The 20,495-nt window shown below is 47.7% G+C and overlaps 1 protein-coding gene across 1 annotated transcript in view; it reads left to right on the top strand.

Annotated features, from left to right (window-relative positions):
• Rasgrf1 (Ras protein specific guanine nucleotide releasing factor 1) overlaps positions 1–20,495 on the top strand; it is a 108,681-nt gene that overhangs the window by 23,390 nt on the left and 64,796 nt on the right. Inside the window, exons 3-5 of the mRNA XM_041646654.1 lie at positions 5,266–5,413; positions 11,360–11,452; positions 14,465–14,718. Of these exons, the coding sequence (XP_041502588.1) occupies positions 5,266–5,413; positions 11,360–11,452; positions 14,465–14,718 (495 nt within the window). The remainder of the gene's footprint in view (positions 1–5,265; positions 5,414–11,359; positions 11,453–14,464; positions 14,719–20,495) is intronic.

Genomic DNA, 20,495 nt, shown 5'->3' with positions numbered 1-20,495 from the left:
AATCATACAGTCAGCTTTTCATGACCCCTGACTTTCCTTCTAGTTCTGAAAGTCCATGAATTCATAAAGACTACACACACCAGGAGTGGCTCAGTCCCCACTGGAAGGAGGAAGAAATAGGGGAGGAGAATGTGAAGAAGGGGGTGCTGGGTGGGTAGATAGGGAGCGAAGGGAGGGAAAGTAATGTTTTTCTTGTTGTTGCTACTGTTGTTACCAAATACTTGAGATAATCAGCTTAAAGAAAGAAAGACCTAGTTTGCTTCATGGTTTCAGCCCATAGTTGGCTGGCTCCATGAAATTTAGGCCTGTATTAGGATATAAACAGCTTATCAGAAGGGTGTGGCCAAGGGAAACTGTTCCCCTCATAGCAGCAAGACTCAAGACCTGCAGGACAAGCACACCCTTCAAAGAGACTCCCCAGCAACCCTCTTCCTCCAGTTAGACCTTAGCCTTTCAGTTTCTCCTACCTCCCAACAGTCATTCAATGACGAATTCATCAAAGGCCAGGCCACTGATTAGGTCAGAGCCCTCGCAATTGCTCCCCAAAGCCCATCTACTGGCCACCAAGCCTTTAAACATCAGCCCATGAGGAACATTCCAGACTAAAGTATAATATTTTTCCCTTGGCTCCCAAAGGCCCATGGCCATCTCACAGTGCAAAATGTATTTACCATGTCCCCAAAGGTCCCCAGTCTTAATAGCCCCAGAATTTCTCAGAAGGCTAAGTCTAAACTCTTCAATGACTCAAGGCAACAGTGGCTGTTAACATCTATAAAATAAAAAAGGAAGTCATGGACTTCTAACGTACAGTGATAAGGCCCTCCCTCTTCCCAAAGAGAGGAATAGAAACATAGAAAGAGGAATGAAGCCAACACCCAGTCAGGCAAACATTATACCATGTAGCTCCATGTCTGGGTATCAAGGTCATGTCTCGAGCATACCCAGGATCTGGGGCATGGTATAACCTCCCATAAGCTTGGAAAATCCCATCCCTGTCGTCTTTTCTGGCTGTGGCTTTATATTGTTACCATCTAGGGATCTTGACCAGGTTCATTTCTTTTGTCGGTTAAAGAATTAAAAGTCAGGAAAAAAATTCTCCATCACAACAGGTAGCCACAGGGAAATTCTCAAGCCAGCTCTGACCTAATCAGTGGACTGACCCAGGATAAATTCATCATTGAAGGGACTGTTGGGAGGTAGGAGAAACTGGAAGGTTAAGGCCGATTAAAGAAAGCAGATAGCTGGGTAGGGAAGGGTGTTAGCATACAGGCAGTCAAGAAAGGGTGAGGATTTGTACACACACAGCAAGCACACAAAGAAAAGACCCCTCTGCAAAGCAGAGCAGGACTGGGGAAGCTGAAGCGTGGCTTCTCCTTGAGGACTGGGATAGTTTAAAGTCCCTTACCTAACATAGGATTGTTCAGTTGGAAGAAAGAAGGTACGGCTGATTGGCCTGCAGGGGTTGTGTAAACATGTCCTGATGCAGGCTGGGACTCCCTGAGCCAGGAGTCAGCCCTACTGACAGGATAAAATGTTCATTAAGGCATTTTTTTTTAAAAAAACTGTAAGGTGTATGTCTCAAGTCATGAGGGTGAGAGAGAAGCCAGCCCTCTTGGAAGTTCGCCATCTTTATTACCTAGCCATGGCCTCTCTCCCTCTCTGTATGCCCCAGGTAGTGTGTCAACTCCTGGCTCCTCAATGTCACCTCTCAGAAGCCCTGTTGACTTCCTAAAACTCTCCTGGTCAGATGTTCCCCAGTCTTGGTATCTCCAACCTCCTGAGGGCTCCAAGAGCTCCATCCCCTACTCTCACAACTCCATCCTCTCAGGGACTACCCAAAGGGTCTCTGACCCTCCCATACTGTCTAGCTTCCCAAGCCTTCTTTTGAAATCTGGGTGGAAACCTCTGGGACCCACAACTCACATCCTGCATGCCTCTAAAACCAGTGTCCTATAGGTAACACCAGATTCTGCCGCTGGCTCCAGCAGCAGCCACAAACAGATTGCCTTATGCCTGCAGCTGCCTCTGAGTACTTAATGATTGGATGTAGGGAAGGACTTTCATAGATTCCCTGTGGCTTCCTCAAAGCAAGGACTCTCAAATATCCTTGAGCTTGTAGTGGGTGAAGTCTGGCGTGTGTGTGTGTGTGTGTGTGTGTGTGTGTGTGTAGGTCTCTCATTGGGCAGATACTCTCAAAGTAGGCTAGGCTAGATCTGTCTACCTCTACCTCCCCAGTGCTGGGATTACAAGCACACACCATCATGGCCTATTTTATTTATTTATATTTTTAATATGGGTTCTGTAGATTGAACTAAATTTCTCACTCTTGAGTGGCAGGTGCTCCCCTGACTGAGCCATCTCTCCTGTCCAGTGGCCTCTTTAACAGTGCTAATCTCTGCAGCAGCCCTGCTGTTCTTGGCCCCAGCTTTCCCTGCACTTATTTCCTGACACATGAGACTTCACATTCAAAGCATAAAAGGAGAGGAGGGTGAAGGAAAGGAGGAGAGAGATGGGAAGGAGAAAGGGAGGTAGAAGAGAGGGAAAAGGATAGGGAAGAGAAGGAAAAAGTGGGAACAAAGAGGAAGGAGTGGGATGATGGGAGAAGAAAGGAGGAAAGAAAGAGGAGGATAAGGAGGAGGGAAGGGAATGGGGAAGGGAACGCAGGCAGATAACCTGCAGAAGAGACTCCTTTTGGAAGCACTGGAGTGTCTTCCCTTAGTAAGTCCAGACTGATGAAGAAGCTGTGCTTCGTACCCCTGTGCAGACTCCTTGCTCTCAACTGAATTTTGCTTGCAAGTGAAGACAACTAAGTATCCGAGGAAGCTGGAAAGTCCTTCAAGTCTGTGTCCATTTTCACAAAAGAAGCACCCAGATCGCCATTTTAATCTTTCTCGGAGTGCTATGTTGGGATGGCATCTCTCACAGTCCGTTACTTAAGAGATCAGTTCTCTGGACCAAAGTTTCTTCCCCAGGTCCCTTCCTTGCCACAGCTGTCCTGAGCCTGATGGAGCAAGCCTTTCCTGCTATGCCCTCCCACCCTCAAGATATGGCTACAGTTAGCCTCCTCCTAAGAAGGTATCTCTGGCATCATCAGAGAATAGGACCCTCTGTAGCTAACCTGCCTACTTCAGCACCTCGGCATGGCCCTTCTTTGATGCAAGGTTACTTCTGCCATGGCCTCCTGAGAGTCTCACCTCAAACACTGAGGGCCACAGACACTTTGTGAGCTCATGCGACAGGCTCCTGAGGTTGAGTCAAAGACCTTCCTCCCTGGCTTGACCCCACTGGCCAAATGTGCGCAGGGCTGCCTGCTAATAATGCCAGAAGCTGGCAGGCTAAAATCAATCTCACATTCTATCAGTCTCACCAGTAGGAGAGAGTGGGTGACCCCAGAGGAGGAGCCAGTTGCTATGGGTGCTAAAAACCAATGCTATGCTGATAGGATGCAGAAAGTGCTGGGAGACACTGGTGAGATGCTCTTTCAAGAATGCATGCTGAACAAATGGGAAAGAAGGGGACAGATACCTGGAAGGACAACTTTAAGGAAGAAAAGTTTATTTTGGTCATGTTTCAGCAGCTTCAGTCCTCCGTTGGCTCTGTTGTTGACTGTGGTAGGGCAGACCATAATATGAGCTGGTAGCAGAAGGAAGCTGTTCATTTCATGGCCACCAGAGGCAGACAGAAAGAGTGTCCTCCAAGTCAGGAAGAGGCTTCCTTCCTCTTCCCCTTTGGTTCCTTCTGAACCTCCAGCAATGGGACGGTGCCACTCACAGTTAAAGCAAATCCTCCCAGCCCTTCCTTGGTTAGTCATCACTAGACACTCTCTCACCAATACATTGAAATGTGTGTTTTCCTAGCATCCCAGCCATCTCAAGCCAGTCACTTTGACAGTCAGGATTATCCATCACAGAGCGAGTAGAGTTAGGGAGGTGGAGGGACAGCTTTGGTTTGTTCTAAAGGGTGCGGACTTGAACCTTTTCTGGATCCTAGGATGGAATGTGATGGAACGGAGGCAGTTTGCTCTGACAGAGACCCTGCAGAGGGCTTTAATGGGCATATGGATTATCCCGGGCTCTGCCAGTCAGAGGAAGGAAAGGAGGGCCCCTCACTGCCACTAAGAAAGGAGACACAGACCTTGCCTAGTGATGAGAGAGCAGGAGGACAGAGCAATGGGTAGGGGTGACAGAGGAAAGGCAAAGAGATGGCTCTGGGGTGATGTTGGGATGAAGCAAGAGGAAGAATCTGAGGAATGTGAGGGATATAGACCTAGACCTCATTTATCCTTGAGAACTCTAACCTTTCCCTTCCAAGGCCCTGACCTTGGCCATATCTGGATAAGAGCCTTCCTCTGAGATGCTGGAGTTTTGTTCGCCAAGCCTCTCTGCACCCTGGGTCTCTTCCACCGCTGTGTTGCACTCTGATGGCCTTGTTATATCAGGGAGAGGTCCAGACCCAGAGCACAGGGGACCGAGGTCTCTCTTTGGGGGGGGGGGGGGCGACTTCTATTCCTGCTCTGCCATTCTGTCCATTTGTGTACCACATGTTAATTTAGGAATATGATGAGATACCTCCTCCCCTCCTTTGAGACTCTCTCTGCACTGGTGCCACCTAAACACTTCCCCTCATTGCTGGTCCCCTCCTTCTTAGCATGCACTAAGGTCCCGTGACTCACACCACTTCTGTGTCCTGTGCAGTGTCTTCAGGTATCACCCAAATAAACAATAAGATGTATGTGCCTACTTGACCTCTGTATATCCCACAAGCCCTGAGGCATGCATCTGTAGTGACCCTTGCATGCAGCAAGTGTCCACTGAGCACTCTTTAGGCATACAGTGTATCCACCTCCATCACCACGCTACTAGAAGCTCAGGTGCTGAAAGAAGACCCCTGGAGCCCACCAAGGCAACTCAGCTGAATCCCAGAAGTAGCCTAAGAAGAAGCGTGGAGTTAAGGAAAGGGGTGAGGGTATGTCTCAAAATGCTTATCTACCTAGAAAACGTCTCAGGAGGAGAGAGAGATTGTGTGTATGTGTGTGTTCTGTCTTTCTGTCTGTGTATGTATGTGTATATATAATATATAGGGAGAAACAGAGACAGGCAGAGAGAGACAGAGAAAGATAGAGATATATAGAGAGAAAAAGAGGCAGAAAGAGAACATAACCAAGAGAGCCAGGCTAATAAAGAAGCCAGAAGTGTATAGGCAATGGGGTGTGTAGGGCCTAGAGACAGGGGTAGCTTCTTACCTGCCATGCACCTCTGTCCACAGCTACAGGACACTGGCCACGGAACATGAGGCGCTCATGCAGAAGTACCTGCACCTGCTGCAGATAGTAGAGACAGAGAAGACGGTGGCCAAGCAGCTGCGACAGCAGATCGAGGACGGCCAGATCGAGATCGAGCGACTGAAGGCAGAGGTGACTGCAAGCCAGGGGTCCCCAGGCCAGGTCAAACCCCAGACTCCTCCCACCTCTGTGTTTACCAAGTACCACCTGAAGTGTGTCCCCCCACTTCTGTGCTCCTGAGTTGCTTTATATAATGCAGGGTCTTTGCTATGACCAAACAAGGTGATAAGAATGAGTGAAATGTTTAATAGATAAGTTATTAAGGACACATTAAATGTCACCATTGTCAGCCCCAGACTCTGGAGTACAATATCACCTGTAGTCATTACTGCAAACTCTCCCTCTGTGCCTTCACCAGATACACAAGTATCAAATAATAAATCACAGGCTTTTTGGTGTATGCCCCTGATGATGAGACCAAGGTTTTATTGTGTGTGGCCTCATTGGGCAGAAGTCCTACAAACACCTCCTGGAGCCTAGCCAGTCACTGGTTACCAAGGCCTTGGGCGACCCCAGAACTCCTAAAAGGGAACCTGCATTTAGGTACCATGCCAGGAGATGCTGTTGACTCCTGGAAGTACAAGTTCTCAGGCATTCTCCCTAGCAGCCCATGCGGCACTCTAGATGCCAGGATGTGGAGAAGAGACATGCAAGAACCCACCTAATGAGGCAGGGCGCAATGAGAGGTGGGATTCATGTGGTCCAGACCTGTCATCCCCAGGCTGTGCTCCCTGATCCCATCAGGCGCCACTCAAAAAACTGTGATCCCAACAGAAAAGGATGAAAAACCTGGAGATGTCATCCTCAGAGCTAGAAGCCCCGGGTGCAGGGTTATCTGTGTACAGAACTCCTTCCCATACCTGTAGCTGTAGCCTGGCACCTCCCCGCCCTGTCTAGAAAGTACAGAGCCTCGGAGTCACCAACCCTATCTCATCCAGCGACAGCAAAGCTCTAAACCAGCAGTAATATCAACTTACAACTTTATGTTTAACTGGAGTTCCACATTTGACCCATCTTTAGTCCTGCAAGCTTCAGACCCATTTCCTTCATCGGCCCCAATTGCCATCAGTAGGATAAGCCGTGTGAAACCAGGCTGAGAGAGCTCAGGTCAGTTGTCCAAATACACCTAGATGAGAAATGACAGAACTAGAACTGGAACATGCGCTCCCATCCACCCGCTAGTCTTTCTACTCTGCACAATGCCTCTGACAGTCTTCCAGACTGTCCTTTTCCTAACACCAGTGGCTGATCCTGGGCTCCATCCTACTGAGGTGTATGATAGCACAACACAGGTTCCTGAATCCAAATAGAACTCCCCCTTCCCAACACAAACACACAATGAGACCAGAGAAGGATTGCGGCCCCATTACCCACCCTGCATCCCAGAGCACTGAACTGTCCCGGCCCCTGGCCTTTGCACATGCGGTTGTTCCTTTGTGGGCGCCATGCCTTTCTCATGCCCATGCTCTCCACCTAGCCAAATTCTGCCAGGGCTGCCACCTCCTGATGGAGCTTCTGCTCAACTTACGCTGTAGACCCTAGCTCACAAGCCTTTCTGAAGCTCAGCACAAAGTTCCCTGCATGCCCTTGATTTCAGCAGCCTGGTTAAAAACTCCATAACAGCTGGGCGGCCTCTGCTGCTACTCAGCCCCTCTTGCCTGGCATGATAGCATGTGAGGGCTTGGTGAGTGAGTGAGTGCAGGCTCTGGAAGGCTCTAGGAGTGTGGAGATGTCTGCCTTTCTAGTCTGCTGTGTTAGAGTGTGAACAGGGCCACAGCGGTGCTGTGTGAGCCTTGGTTCTGACAAGGTATTTAAAAGCCAGAGGATATTAAGCTCAGTTTGCTGATGGCCTTGAATATGTTTATTAGTTTGTGGGTCCAAGAAGGCACAGGTGCAAAGGGCAGAGCCCCCGGGGGACTAGGAACAGGCCAGTCAGAAGCCTGGGTTGGGGTGTGGCGGTGTGTGGGGGTGAGGGTGTGTGGGTGTGTGTAATGGTAGGAAAGGCCTATTTGCCGGGAATTCGGAGCAATGTTTCCAATCAAATGCCCTGCCCTTCATAGTGGATAGACACCCCTGTTCTGGTCTTTTGGACGTTTGTTTTATACCACTCTTCACTGTGTAGCCTTGACTGGGGTCTTGGGGTTTCTATGACTGTGAAGAGACACGATGACCACGGCAACTCTTATAAACGAAAAATTGAACTGGGGCTGACTTACAGTTTCAGAACTTTCGTCCATTGTCCTCATGGCAAGAAGTATGGGAACATACAGGCAGACATTGTGCAAGAGAAGGAGCTGGGAGTTCTACATCTTGATCTGCAAGCAGCAGAAGGAGATTGTGTGATACATTGGACGTAGTTTGAACTAGGAGACCTCAAAGCCCACCCCTACAGTGACACACTTCCTCCAACAAGGCCACACCTACTCCAACAAGGCCACACCTCCTAATAGTGCTGCTCCCTATGGGTTAAGCATTCAAACACATGAGTCTATGGGGGACATACCCATTCAAACCTCCACAGCTGGCCTCAGGAACCTCTTGATTCAGCTCCCCAGGTGGTAGTACACACCTGTAATCCTAGATGCACCCTGCCTGTCACAGAGCCCAACACTGAGACACCGTTGAGGTTTTCAGATGGGGTGGGCATGAAGGAGTTATACAGGCTTAGAAGGGACCAGAGAAAGCAAGAGGGAGAAAACTGAGTTGCCACAGGCCGTAGCCCAAGACTGCTACAACAATCCAAGTTCCCAACGCTCCTGAGCTGTGCGCCCAGCCTGATCCTTAATAAAGACTCTAGGCTCAGGGGATAAAACCATAGCTTATGAGTTCAATCCCCAGGTCACATGGTGGAGGAAAGAATGACTGGTGGAAGCTGTCCTTTGGCTTCCAGAGGCATGTGTGCCTGCGTGCACACAAACACCACATACCCAGATAACTAAAATGAACAAACAAAGGAGTTTTAAAGACTCTAAGACTGTTAGGGCTATCTGAGCACTGGGCAGTACAGCACAGTGTGAGGCCTGGTTGTACCTATTTTCTGCCCTGGTCCTCACTGGTTGAATTGAATGTCCTATAGAAGGCCTGTCAGAAGCACACTGCAAGTTTTAATTGCTTTTTAATTTTTTGTTTATATTTATTTTATTTTATGTGTATTAGTGTTGCCTGCCTGTTTGTCTGTAAACTATGTGTGCTCCTGGTGTCCAAGGAGGTCAAAGGAGGGCATCAGACTCCTGACTCTGAAGGTTGAGAGGGTAATAAGTCACCCTGTGGATGCTGGAAACTGAATCCAGATCCTCTGAAAGAGTAGTTAGCCCTCTTGACCACTGAGCCAACTCTCCAGGCCCCATCATCAGTTTTAAATGCAGACTAGCCCCCAACAAACACCATCACCACCATCCTCCATGCAAATACAAAAAAAAAAAAAAAAAACTGGCGAAGAAAGCCAGATGGCATGAAGATAAAGACCTGCAGGCCAAGGGGGGGGGGGGGGGTGTTGACCCAGCAGCAGAAGCCTGTGAGCTCACCAAGAGCTCTATGCTTGTGTCATGTTTGTGTGCCTCGTGTGTGTGTGTGTCTGTGTGTGTGACTGTACCATAAGCCTTTTAGACTAGATGACAAAATATTGACCTTTTATTTCAACATGTAAGTGTTCTAAACTTAAGGATGAAGGAGAAAATATAAGGAAGTATTTCAGAGGGGGGGAAAAAGGAGTGAACAGGCAAACAGATTTCTCCACTGAACATTCTAGTTAGATGTTTTCAGACACTCTTCAAGTGAAGGCCAGCCAGAGTAATTTTAGCAGCCTAGGAGTCAAGAGCTTGCAACTGCTCACTCCACTTTCAAAGGCTTCAATGGTTCATTTCTGAGAGCCATTCATCCAGAGGTTCAGCAAGTAGCCTTGAGGGCACACGGCCTCACGTTCTGAGGTGGGTGCAGCCTGCCGGCAGCTGTGTTTAGAGAATTCCCTGAGCTTCTGCCTTTAGATGTGCTGGGCTCGGTGATTGCTGCAGCTTCCTGTGGTTGGGGGTTTGGAGGTCACTGTTGCTCTGATCGGTTTTTAATACACTTATTTTTCCAGCTAACAAGGGCCCGTTGCATGCTGGGTCCTGTGCTAGCCACCAGGAGCTGTAATGAATGAGACCACTCTAGCTACTCCACAGAACTCTCAGCAAAGCAGGGAGCGAAAACGGGCGGCTTTTCTTCAATAGAAAGTTCTTTCTTTTTAATATGTGAACGCCAGTACAAAATGATAGCTGGCCTGTCCTCTGGGACAGTTTCAGACACATTTATGGCATCCGGCTCCTGGGCACCAGCCCTGGGTCTTGGTCTTGATCCTCTATGATCCCCAAATAAGACAAATGAAAGTTATTTTAGATATTCTAGAGGCTACCGTAGCTTTCAGGGCAAGTAGTTAAGCTCCAAAGAGGACTTTGATACCAAGAAGTACTTCAGGGTAACCCAGGGAGGAGACCAACCAACAGAGCCGAACTCTGAACCACCAGCTCTGATCTGATTTATCCTCCCACGTGTTTTTGTTGAACAGACAAAGGACAGCCCAGTGTCTGTAAGTAGATGAGTGTTGCCTACCACAGAGATCCGTGTACATACATGTTCACTGCTGCTCTGTTCACAATAGCTAGGACCTGAAAGCAGCAGATGAATGCATAAGGAAAAGGTACAAAGCACACGTGGAACTTTAATCAGCCATAAAGAGGGGAAGATGAGATCTTAAGAAATTGGAAGGAACATGAGTGATGGATACAAAAGGCAGAGAGGGGACTGTCTAGGAGAAGGAAGAGAAACAGCCTGAAGGGGTGGAGAATCATGGAAGGACAGGAGGAAGGGGATATATGAAAACTAGGGATGATAATATGTGTGAAAAAAAATTCTGACACAGGCTACAAAATAAATGAACCCTGAGGGAGCAATGCTAAACAAAATACCAAGTAACTCCACATGAGCTGCCTGGTGTCAAAGTCACAGCCATGGAAAGCAGCACAGCAGCTGGAGGAGGAGGGACTTCCTGTGCAATGGACACAGGGTTTCCACCTGAAGACCCCAGGGAGGGGCGGTGATGTAGGCTGCACGTTACAAACAGACGGGGAGCCTCTCAACAACGATTCACTGGGGAGGGCAGTTAGATGGTGCAGCAGGTAAAGGCACTTGCCTCCAAGTCTGACGATGTGAGTTCCATCCTGGAACCCACGTGGTGGGAGGAGAGACTGGACCCTGAAAGTTGTCCTCTGATCTACACATTTGTGTGTGTGTGTGTCTGTCTGTCTGTCTGTGTGTGTGTGTGTGTGTATACATAAATAAACTCTTGTTTAAAAATAATTAATGGCTCAGTCAGTAAAGTTCTTGCTACTCAAGCACAGGGACCTGAGTTCAGATCTGTAGAACCCAAGTCAAAAGTTAAGCATGGTGAGACATGCCTGTAATCCCCGCCTTAGGTGAAGATGGATGAAATTCATGGGCAACCCATCCTAACTAAATTTATGAGCTTCACTGTCAATGATAGACCTTGTTTCAAAAATTAAAGATGGAGAGCAACCAAGGAAAGACCTCAGGCCTCTATTTTTAGGAGCATACAAGTGCACATCCTCCTGCACACACATGCACATACCACACACATGTTCTACGTCATACATGGAAACCAAAGATTCACATGGTAATGTTTATCTTCCTATATATCTTACCACAATAAAAATAAAAGGAGCCTGTGGTTTACAAAACACAGAAGAGAAACACAGATCCAGCTATAGCCAACACTTCACACCGAGAAGAAGCTTGTCCACATTCCGATGGCCCCCACGGTCTCCAAGGTGGACTTGTTCCAGTGTGGCGTTCACTGCTGTCTAGGCATCTGGCACCTGTGTGGTTCACTGACAAAATGCTAGGGACGGGAGTCTCAGCGCACAGCACCATTGTCTCTTGTGGCAGAGGAAGCAGGCTTCAGGTGCTGCCGCTGCTTGCTGGTCAGTGTCCCCTGCCCGCTACTGACCTGTGATTCTGTTGCAGATTGCATCCTTGCTCAAGAACAAAGACCGCATCCAGTCCACCCAGATTGTCACCCCCAATGACGAGGACAGTGACATCAAGAAAATTAAGAAGGTCTGTACCGTCCCTGGCTGGCAGTGCCCACTTGCCATCCGATGTGTCCTTATGCCATGTCACTCACCCAGTCACCTCAGTTCCAGAGATGGACCCAGAAGCCACTTGCCTCTTTTAACACCTGCCATACTTTCTGGGTGTCCTTGTGAGTGAAGGTGATCTAGCCCCATTTTATAGAAACAATGAAAAGAAAGGCGATGGGGCCAGGACCAAGGTCTAGGAAGTCCCCTCTAAGAGTTTTCTTCCAAGTACTGTGCAGCCTCACCAAGACACCTGGGGCATCTTTCCGTCATCACTTATCTGCTTGTCCCTTCTTCAGTCCCTCACGCACGCATACACACACACACACACACACACACACACACCTCACAACTACACACTCCCCAGCAGGGCTCAAAAGCGAGCTGGCCTTCATAAGACCCCACATCTAGCCTCTACTTCGGCTCTAACAGAGTTCCCAAGGGAAGAGATGTCAGGGACCTGCCCAGTAGCCAGGATAGTAACAATACCATAGACCACCCTATAGTGCCACAACACAGGGAAGGGGGCTGGCTATGTTTTCATCGTACCAGACTCAAGACAAGAAAAAAATGGTTCATCCTAAGAACAGCAAATGAAAAAAGAAGATCTTCTTTGTAAGGTTTTCAGGAAGGACACCATGACATGCAGACCAGAAACTGCAAATATATCCCACAGGCCAAGTCCAGCCCTCCCCAATGCATATGGCTTTCAGTCCATGTATATTTTCCTGTTCATATTTGTTGCTAGTGCTTTAAGAGCTAAACAGTTCATGTGGAAATCTGGATATCTAGTTTCTCAAAAATAGAAATTGCAGCATTCATTAGCCACTTTCTGCGTGCCAGATGCTATTCTGGGAGCCTGAGGCAGGTTAAGTGGATCTTCAGGAAAAGCCTCTAAGATTTGATCATCATCCCTGTCTCATATCTGGGGAAGCTGAGACACAGAGAGGCCAGGTAACCTGTCAAAGCTGACACCGCTAAATATTTGCAGGGAGACATTCAAGCCCTGACACCAGTTCTCAAGCCCATGCACTCAGCTGCATGACCATGTGGCCTCCTGGAGAAGCAGGAGGTGTAACAGCCTGAACTACATCCTGGACAGTTAGCAATGCCAGCCGCAGGCAGAAGAGGTTGCCCTCTCCCATTGCCTAGGCAGCCACATGGGGATACAGGAGCTGTCAGTCTCATATCAGCAAACATGAAGATTTGACACCAGGTCCCACCAAGGCAGGGACAGCTGGCTCTGCTACTGTCCCTGAACGTGTCAGTGCACCCCTCAACTCAGGGCAGCCCTTTCTGCTTGCAGCATTTGTTAGGGGCTGGCTCAAATCCACCCCCATATCTGTTTCTTGGTGATTTGGTGATTTAAAGCACTCCCTTTTCTCCAAAGACCCCTTGTCCTTGGAGGTGAATCTGCACTGCAGGCGTATTTGCTGTCCATGGCCAGGGTCCTTCGGTAAAGTAAAGTATGCTGGCCCGGTCTCTGTGTCCCTCCCTGAGCCGATCGTGAGCTTATGCACAGCCCAGAAGCCCCAAGAGTTCAAGAAGTAGATGACCCTGGATTAGAAACCTATGCAGTTGAGGAAAGTGTGTGTGTGTGTGTGTGTTTGTGTGTGTGTGTGTGTGTGTACTTGTGCCTTTATGTGTATATTTGTGTACTAGGGTTTCTGCTGCTGTGTTGAAACACCATGACCAAAGCATCTTTGGAGGAAACGGTATATTTTGCTTCCATCTCATAATCCACTGAGTGAAGGAAGCAAAGGACGGAACATAAACAGGGAAGCAAACTGGATTCAGAGGCCATAAAGGGGTACTGCTTACTGGCTTGCTCCCCATGGTTGCTCAGACTGCTTCCCTATAGCACCCAGAACCACTAGCCCAGGGGTGGTACCACCCACAGTGGGCTGGGCCCTCCCACATCAATCACTAATTAAGACAATGTCCTACAGTCTAATCTTATGGAGTCACTTTCTCATTTGAGGCCCTCCTCTCTGACGACTCTAGCTGCATCCAGATGACATAAAACTAGACAGCAACTGCGTGTATGTCTGTTTGTATCTGGGTCTTCACATGTGTGTGCTTGTATGAGTATGTCAGTGTACATCTGTGTGTCTTTATGTGTCTATGTGTATCTGTCATGTAAGTGTATACATGTCTATGTTTATATGTCTGTGTATGCATGACCTGTGGCTATGTGTATGTGGCTGTGTGTATGTGTATGTATATATCTGCATGTATCTGTGTGTGTTTCTCTGTTTCTGTGTGTATGTGTGTTGTATGTATGTTTATGTGTGTCTGTGTTCTCTGTATGTATTTCTCTGTGTGTGTCCGTGTGTGTGTCCAGGCACGGGAGCGAGTGAAGACCCTTTCCCGAGCTCCTGCCACTTGTCAGAGACCACTTCTCTCAGCCAACTTCAAGGCCACTGAGCAAGTGCCCGACTCATTTCCCTGCTGATTCGGGAGAGGCTCCAGGCTGGCACTTGGGCTCCAAAGCCACGGAAAAGCTGGAGATGAGCAGATTTGCCATGTTCTGTTCAATTTGATAATTACCCTCTCCAGACAAACTTTAATTGAAACCTCTGAGCTCTCAGAAGAGTCATTAGACGAGACGCAACCATGCCAAGCACAGCCTAGCAGTCCTCCCCACGCTAGTCCTCTTTTCCTCCGTTTGCTCTTCTAAAGCAATCAGGGAACTTGTTCAAATGCAGCGGCCTGAAGCAGGCCCTAGAATCCACACTTCTAAGCCATCTAATCCATACTGTGGTGATGCTCCCTGACCCTATTTCACAGGTAGAAAAGTTGCCTCAGAGGGCCCAAAGAGCACGTTCAGCATCTCACAGGCAGCAGAGCCTGCTCTACATCTCAGCTCTGCTTCCCTATGCTCCCAGCAGCAGGGATGACTAACCGGTACTCCCTGCCCTTGAGGTACACACAGCTCACAAAACCAAGAGTAACTGATACTAACATAAACCTCCCCCACTGGTCTTACCAGGTACAGAGCTTCCTTCGGGGCTGGCTGTGCCGGCGGAAGTGGAAGACAGTTATCCAGGACTACATCCGGTCTCCCCACGCCGACAGCATGCGCAAGAGGAACCAGGTGGTGTTCAGTATGCTGGAAGCCGAGGCTGAGTACGTGCAGCAACTGCACATCCTTGTCAATAATTTCCTGCGCCCACTACGCATGGCGGCCAGCTCCAAGAAGCCTCCCATCACACACGATGACGTCAGCAGCATCTTCCTGAACAGGTAAGCAGGACGGACAGCAAAGGTGGAGAGGAGGCCCGGAAGAATTGATCAACAGATGTTGAGCTGACTCCTGACACAAACCCACATCTGTTTCCCCCAAAGTACAACTGAGGAAACTGAGGCCCAGAGAGGAAGGAAATAATTTGAGGTCATAAGGTCAAGCAGTTTCAGGGTGTGAGAGGGGAATACAAACTGAGGCCTACATAGTCTAAATCTAAAGCATTTTGACACTGGTAAGACAGTTACCAATGACGGTTTTGAGGAGGCTATTACTGATATCTGATGGACAAAGGGCATGGATACTTCCTAACATGCTCAGAAACTATCCCTCCCAAAGCACCAATCCCACAACTGTTGAGAAACTCCGTTTTCAATATTTAAGAGTTATAAAATTGCTATAATGAAATACCTGAAGCTGAATACTCACTGTTAAAAATGGTTAGAAATACAGCTCAGATGGAACACATTTGCCAACATGTGGGAGATCTTCAGTTGAGGCCCCAACACTGAAGAAAAGAAAGGACTGAAGGAATGAAGGCAGGAAAAGAAAAGACAGCTTCTTTGCACTCCTGTTTGGGAAGTTTAGGAACTTAGCAGCAACTGTGGCCTCTGAGAGGCTCTTGTATCAGAGCCTTGCTGGACAGAAGCTCCTGAAGGAGAGGCATCCCGTGGTAAACAAGGAAACAAGAGAGGAAGGAGGGGTTCACTTCACTCGTACAGCAAACCCCCTCTCCCCAGAACCAACCCACTCCTATGCTATGGGACAATGGTTCTGTATTTTGTAAAGATTTGTCACTTATACTTTAATAAAATGCTGATTGGCCAGTAGCCAGGCAGAAGTATAGGTGGGGTGACCAGGCAGGAAGTAGGGGCAGGGTGATGAGAACAGGAGAATTCTGGGAAGAGGGAAAGCTCACCCAGACCAAGAAGAACCAAAATGAGAATGCCTTGCTGATAAAAGGTACAAGCCACGTAGCTAACACAGGCAAGAATTATGGGTTAAGATGTAAGATATAACAATTAATAAGAAGCTTGAGCTAATAAATAGGTCAACCAGTTTATAATTAATGTAGACCTCTGTGTGTTTCTTTGGGACTGAATGGCTGCAGGACTGGGCAGAAACCTCTGTCAACACTTTTGCCTGTAAGACCCAGTGCAAAGCCATTCCCAACCCCTTCCTAAGAGTGTCCCGGACCAAGTCAGTCCCACTAGGCCACACCCCTCAGACATCCCACTTTCCTGTACCATCAGAGAGTTTTGTCAGGAACAAACCATAGCTCAGATAAGGGTATCAGAGGTTCGATGAAGCATGCTCTTTACCCTGGTGCCACCCCAGTGACCTGAAGACCAGGTTCAGACTTCAGTTCTCAACTGCCAGAGCTCTGCTGTGGACCCTGCACCCCTCACTTAATGGAAATAGTTTCTTTCCCACATGCAGGCTCTCGGCCCTCGTGCAGGGTCTGCAGCCTTTCAGAAGACTATACACTTTTCATCAGCCTCATCCTAGAACTAGTTTTCTTAGAAGACAATTTGAGTATACTTTCCTGTGATGGGCAAAATTGTGTAAACTAGATAAAAGCAACAGAAAAGAAGACCCAGAACTAGACAGTTGCTCTGGGATGGTTGTCACTAGGAGTAAGGCCGTTCGCTTGTGATGCCGTGGGTTCATGTAGCTGTGTTTTCTTTCCGAATCTTTGTTCTGTTATGTTACTAACAGATCAAACCCTCATCTGGGTTCTCTGCATGGATTCTTGGGACACGGGTCAATTTCTCTGTACCTGCCACTTCTGCCAAAGGAGTGTGACAAGTTCTAAAGGCCTATGGGACACCATGAGGTGATGAGAGAGGCAGCAAGATGTGGGTCTGGTGCCCAGGCAGGAGAGTGGTCCGAAGTGGCCCAGAGTCAGTGCGTGGAGCAGGACTGGCACAATGTATGTAGATGGGACATTTGAGCTGCAGAGGGTGAGACAGAGAAACAGAGATGTGGGCAAGAGGAAGGAAATGGCCTCTGGCCTCATGAGACCTTTAAGGAGCTGAATCACTAAGCCCTTGTTGGGGACAAGGCAACAGTCGTAATTCTGCGATATTTGTATTTCGCTAACAGGTTAGGCCATGATTGCAAACTTTGGGTACTGTTTAACTTTATCACTAAGAGATAATTCTGCCTTTTTGCTTTTATTTATCTTTCCATGGTTTTATTGGCAACTTCACTATGTAGCTCTGGGTGGCCTCAAACTTGAACTCCTTGAACTGACAGAGATTGGGCTGCCTCTGCCTGAAGTGCTTGGAATAATGATATGGGTCACTTCTCAAACTTCAATAGAATTCTTTTAACCTGAAATTTTTGGCTGAATGCTCATACTATAGAGATGGTGGCCCACACCAGTAACCCAAGCATTCAAAACTGGTTGAGCTACATCATCATGAGACCATGGCCAAGAGAGACAGAAATGGACTTGGCTTGTGTTAAGCATTTAGTCAAGGATATCCCAAGTGCTCATAATAATAGAGCCTGAAAGAAAGCAGCTTCATATCTGTGTTAGAAACATTCCCATTGTAAAAGCAGCTTTTTTATATATAAAAACCAAGGAAAGACATAACTAGAAAAGAAAACCAGAGACCAGTATCTCTCATGAATGTGGATGCAATATATCAAACTGAACCCAGTAGTATAGAAAAGGAATAATAGAACCTAAGTAGGATTCATTTGAGGAAGGTAAAGTTCAATTGATGTTGAAAATTAATCAATATAACTTACAGTATTAGTTCGCTATAACTGTCCTTCAGTAATCATGACGGACTGGTTCCAGGACCCCTGCAGACTGCACATACCCAGCCCCTTATGTAATATAGCCTAGAATTTGCATATAACCCTCACATCCTCCTGCATATTTTTGTTTGGTTGTTTTGTTTTGTTTTTCAAGACAGGGTTTCTCTGTAGCTTTGAAGCCTGTCCTGGAACTAGCTCTTGTAGACCAGGCTGGCCTCGAACTCACAGAGACCCACCTGCCTCCTGAGTGCTGGGATTAAAGACCTGCGCCACCACCCCCAGCCCTCCTGTATATTTTAAATCATCACTGATGACCTATAATAACCAGGACCAAGAGAAAGTTATGCAAATAGTTATTATGATATAATGTTTAGGAACAATGGCAAGAAAGTCTGTACATATTCACTACAGACACAATTTTTAAACGTGTATTTACTTTATGTGTCTGGGTATTTTTTCCTGCATGTATGTATGTATGTCATGTATGTGCAGTGCCAGAGGAGGTCAGAAGAGGTTATCAGATCCCCGAGAACTGGAATTACAAATGGTTGTACCACCGTATAAGTGCTCAAAACTGAGTCTGGATCCTCTGCAAGAGCAGCAGGCACTCCTAACCACTAAGCCATCTTTCCAACCCCTACAGACACAGTTTTATTTAAAGCACTTTGGATGTGTATGTGGGTGAATCTGTGGGTGTGGAGCCAAGAGGTGTAGAAAGCCATGTGTGTATTAAGGAGAAAGACCCATGGTCCTACTGGTGTGTACAAACCTGCAGCACTTAGCTTCTCTCCTCTCTTTACTTCTCGTTTCTCCATCAAGAGCTGGTGCCTACTTCCTGTTCGCCCTCCTAGATACATGGCCAGATACATACAGCACTGTCTTCACTGTCTTAAGCTTGATGCTCCCTGTGAGCCTACAAACAGCTGGATTAAAGACCACACAAAACAAGCCAGGTGTAACAGTGAACACCTTTAGCACTCAAGAGACAGAGGCAGGTTAATCTCTCTGAGTTGGGGTCCAAGACAGCCTGAGCTACCTAGTGAGACCCTATCTCAACAAAACAAAAAACAGTTGGAATTCTTTGCTAGTCCCCTATCCTAACCCAACTCAAAGCGCTGCACAGTTGAGTGTTGTGGACAGGTCCCATGCGAAAGCACTGCTCTGTGGGACCTGCCTGACTCAGGCTCCTTGTGCCAGCCCTTGTGCTTTCTGACCCTCAGGGATTTCCCAGAAGCCTGGTTTAGGACTCAGGGCAGTGCTAGAAAGTGTTCAAAGGCACACATCCAGGGACATGGGCTGTAATTTTAACCTAGGTCTGTCTGATGTTAAGGCTTATGCTTTCCCTGGGCATCTTGTTAAATCAGAGGAGCCTAAAACTAGGCTCCTCTTCTTAACTCCACTCTCCTGATGAGTATAGATCACAGCACAGGGCTCCAAATATCCCTTCTATCTGAAGTCTCCCTCTCTATGTGAGTCCCATCTCCCTCCTACTTTAAGTGTCTTGGGGACAGGCTCCAGAACCTGACCCTGCCTGCCTTCCACCTCACCCATGGGGCAGAGGTCTGGGAACCACGTGTGAAGAGTGAGGCTACCTGCTTGTTTCCTGGATGGCATTACTGCAAACAGTGATGCCCAGCAACCTTGCCTGTGAGAGGAAATGGACAACCCCATTAGAAACCTGATGTCACTTTGGTGATTTAATTTACTGGTGCTCATTTAAAGGGTCTTGGAGAAGAAGAAAGAGACCACTCTCCAGGTTGGCAGCGTCATGGAGGGTGTTAATTGCATGCCATACCTCAGAAAGAGCCTCTCTTAAGCAGCTGCAGCAGGCTCTGAGTGGCCAGGATGGTCTGCCTACAGAGCTGAGCAGTTCCCTTCTGGTAAAATCCACGCCTGGCACTGAGTGCTGAAAGCCCCAGTAGTGCTAAGAGGCCCCTCTGTTGAGTGACAGAGGTGCGTGTGTCCTGATGTGCACTCTGATGACTGACAGTGAGTGCCTGAATTCCTGATTTGTGCCAATGAAGAAATCCATGGAAGAAATTGCCACAGCCCATCTGTCGTGTCTGAGTGATCTGGAGAGTGGACAGGAGTGGGCACCAAAGCTGCCATAAAATGCAGAGGGTACAGGCCTGCTTCTGCCCAGCTCTGTCCCCACTCTCTCCACTTTGGGCTGACCTTGGTCAAGCCTCCTTCCTGATGGCTGAAGGAGGAGACAGGCAAACAGGACTCAGATGAACTACTTCTTTCTCCTCATTGATTTCCTTAGATGGTAAATGGTATGGCCCTCAGTGTCCCCCAGACTCCCTTGCTACCTTATTGGCAGACATCCCTGCTGCAGACACCTAGAGGGCCTCTGCTGCCACAGCCTTCACTATATTTAACCAGCCAGTTCTTTTCCGTATGTGTGAGTGTGTGCATATGTGTGCATGTAGAAGCCAAAGGTCCTCACTGGCTCGCTCCTTCAATTTCTCTCCATTTTATTTTTTTCCTTTATATTTTGAAACAAGGTCTCTCACTACACTGGACCTGAGCAGTTTGCCTGCTCACTGGCAAGCACCAAGGGTCTACTTGTCTGCTTCCCCAGAGCTGGAATTGCAGTCTTGTATCACCATGCTCCATTTTCCCCATGGGTGCTGGAGATTGAACCAGATCCTCATATTTGTGAAAGAGGTGCTTTATCCCCTCTGCAAGGGGCCAGATATGAGCTCCTCTATTTTATAGTGGGACGTGGCAGAAGGAAAGGGAGAGTAATGAAGGGACATATCTGAGCCAAGTACAATGACACATAAAATGTCATTGCTTTATTCCCTAAAAAATTAATTAATAAAAAATAAATATTTTATAGTCTGTGGGCTCTACGTTCCCCATGGCAACTAAGCAATAATAGAGACATAAACCCATGGGGCAGCACTGGTCCTATTTTTATTTATACACACTAAAATATAAACTTCATATAATACATATATCACAAAGTATCCTTTTGAGGGTTTCCCTAGTCATTTAAGAT

Source organism: Microtus oregoni, unplaced genomic scaffold (genome assembly GCF_018167655.1).
Source record: "Microtus oregoni isolate MIOR12 unplaced genomic scaffold, Mior012 000139F_ref0000186, whole genome shotgun sequence".
In the NCBI taxonomy this organism is placed as follows: Eukaryota; Metazoa; Chordata; class Mammalia; order Rodentia; family Cricetidae; genus Microtus; species Microtus oregoni.
This window is presented reverse-complemented; position numbering and strand designations above follow the sequence as displayed.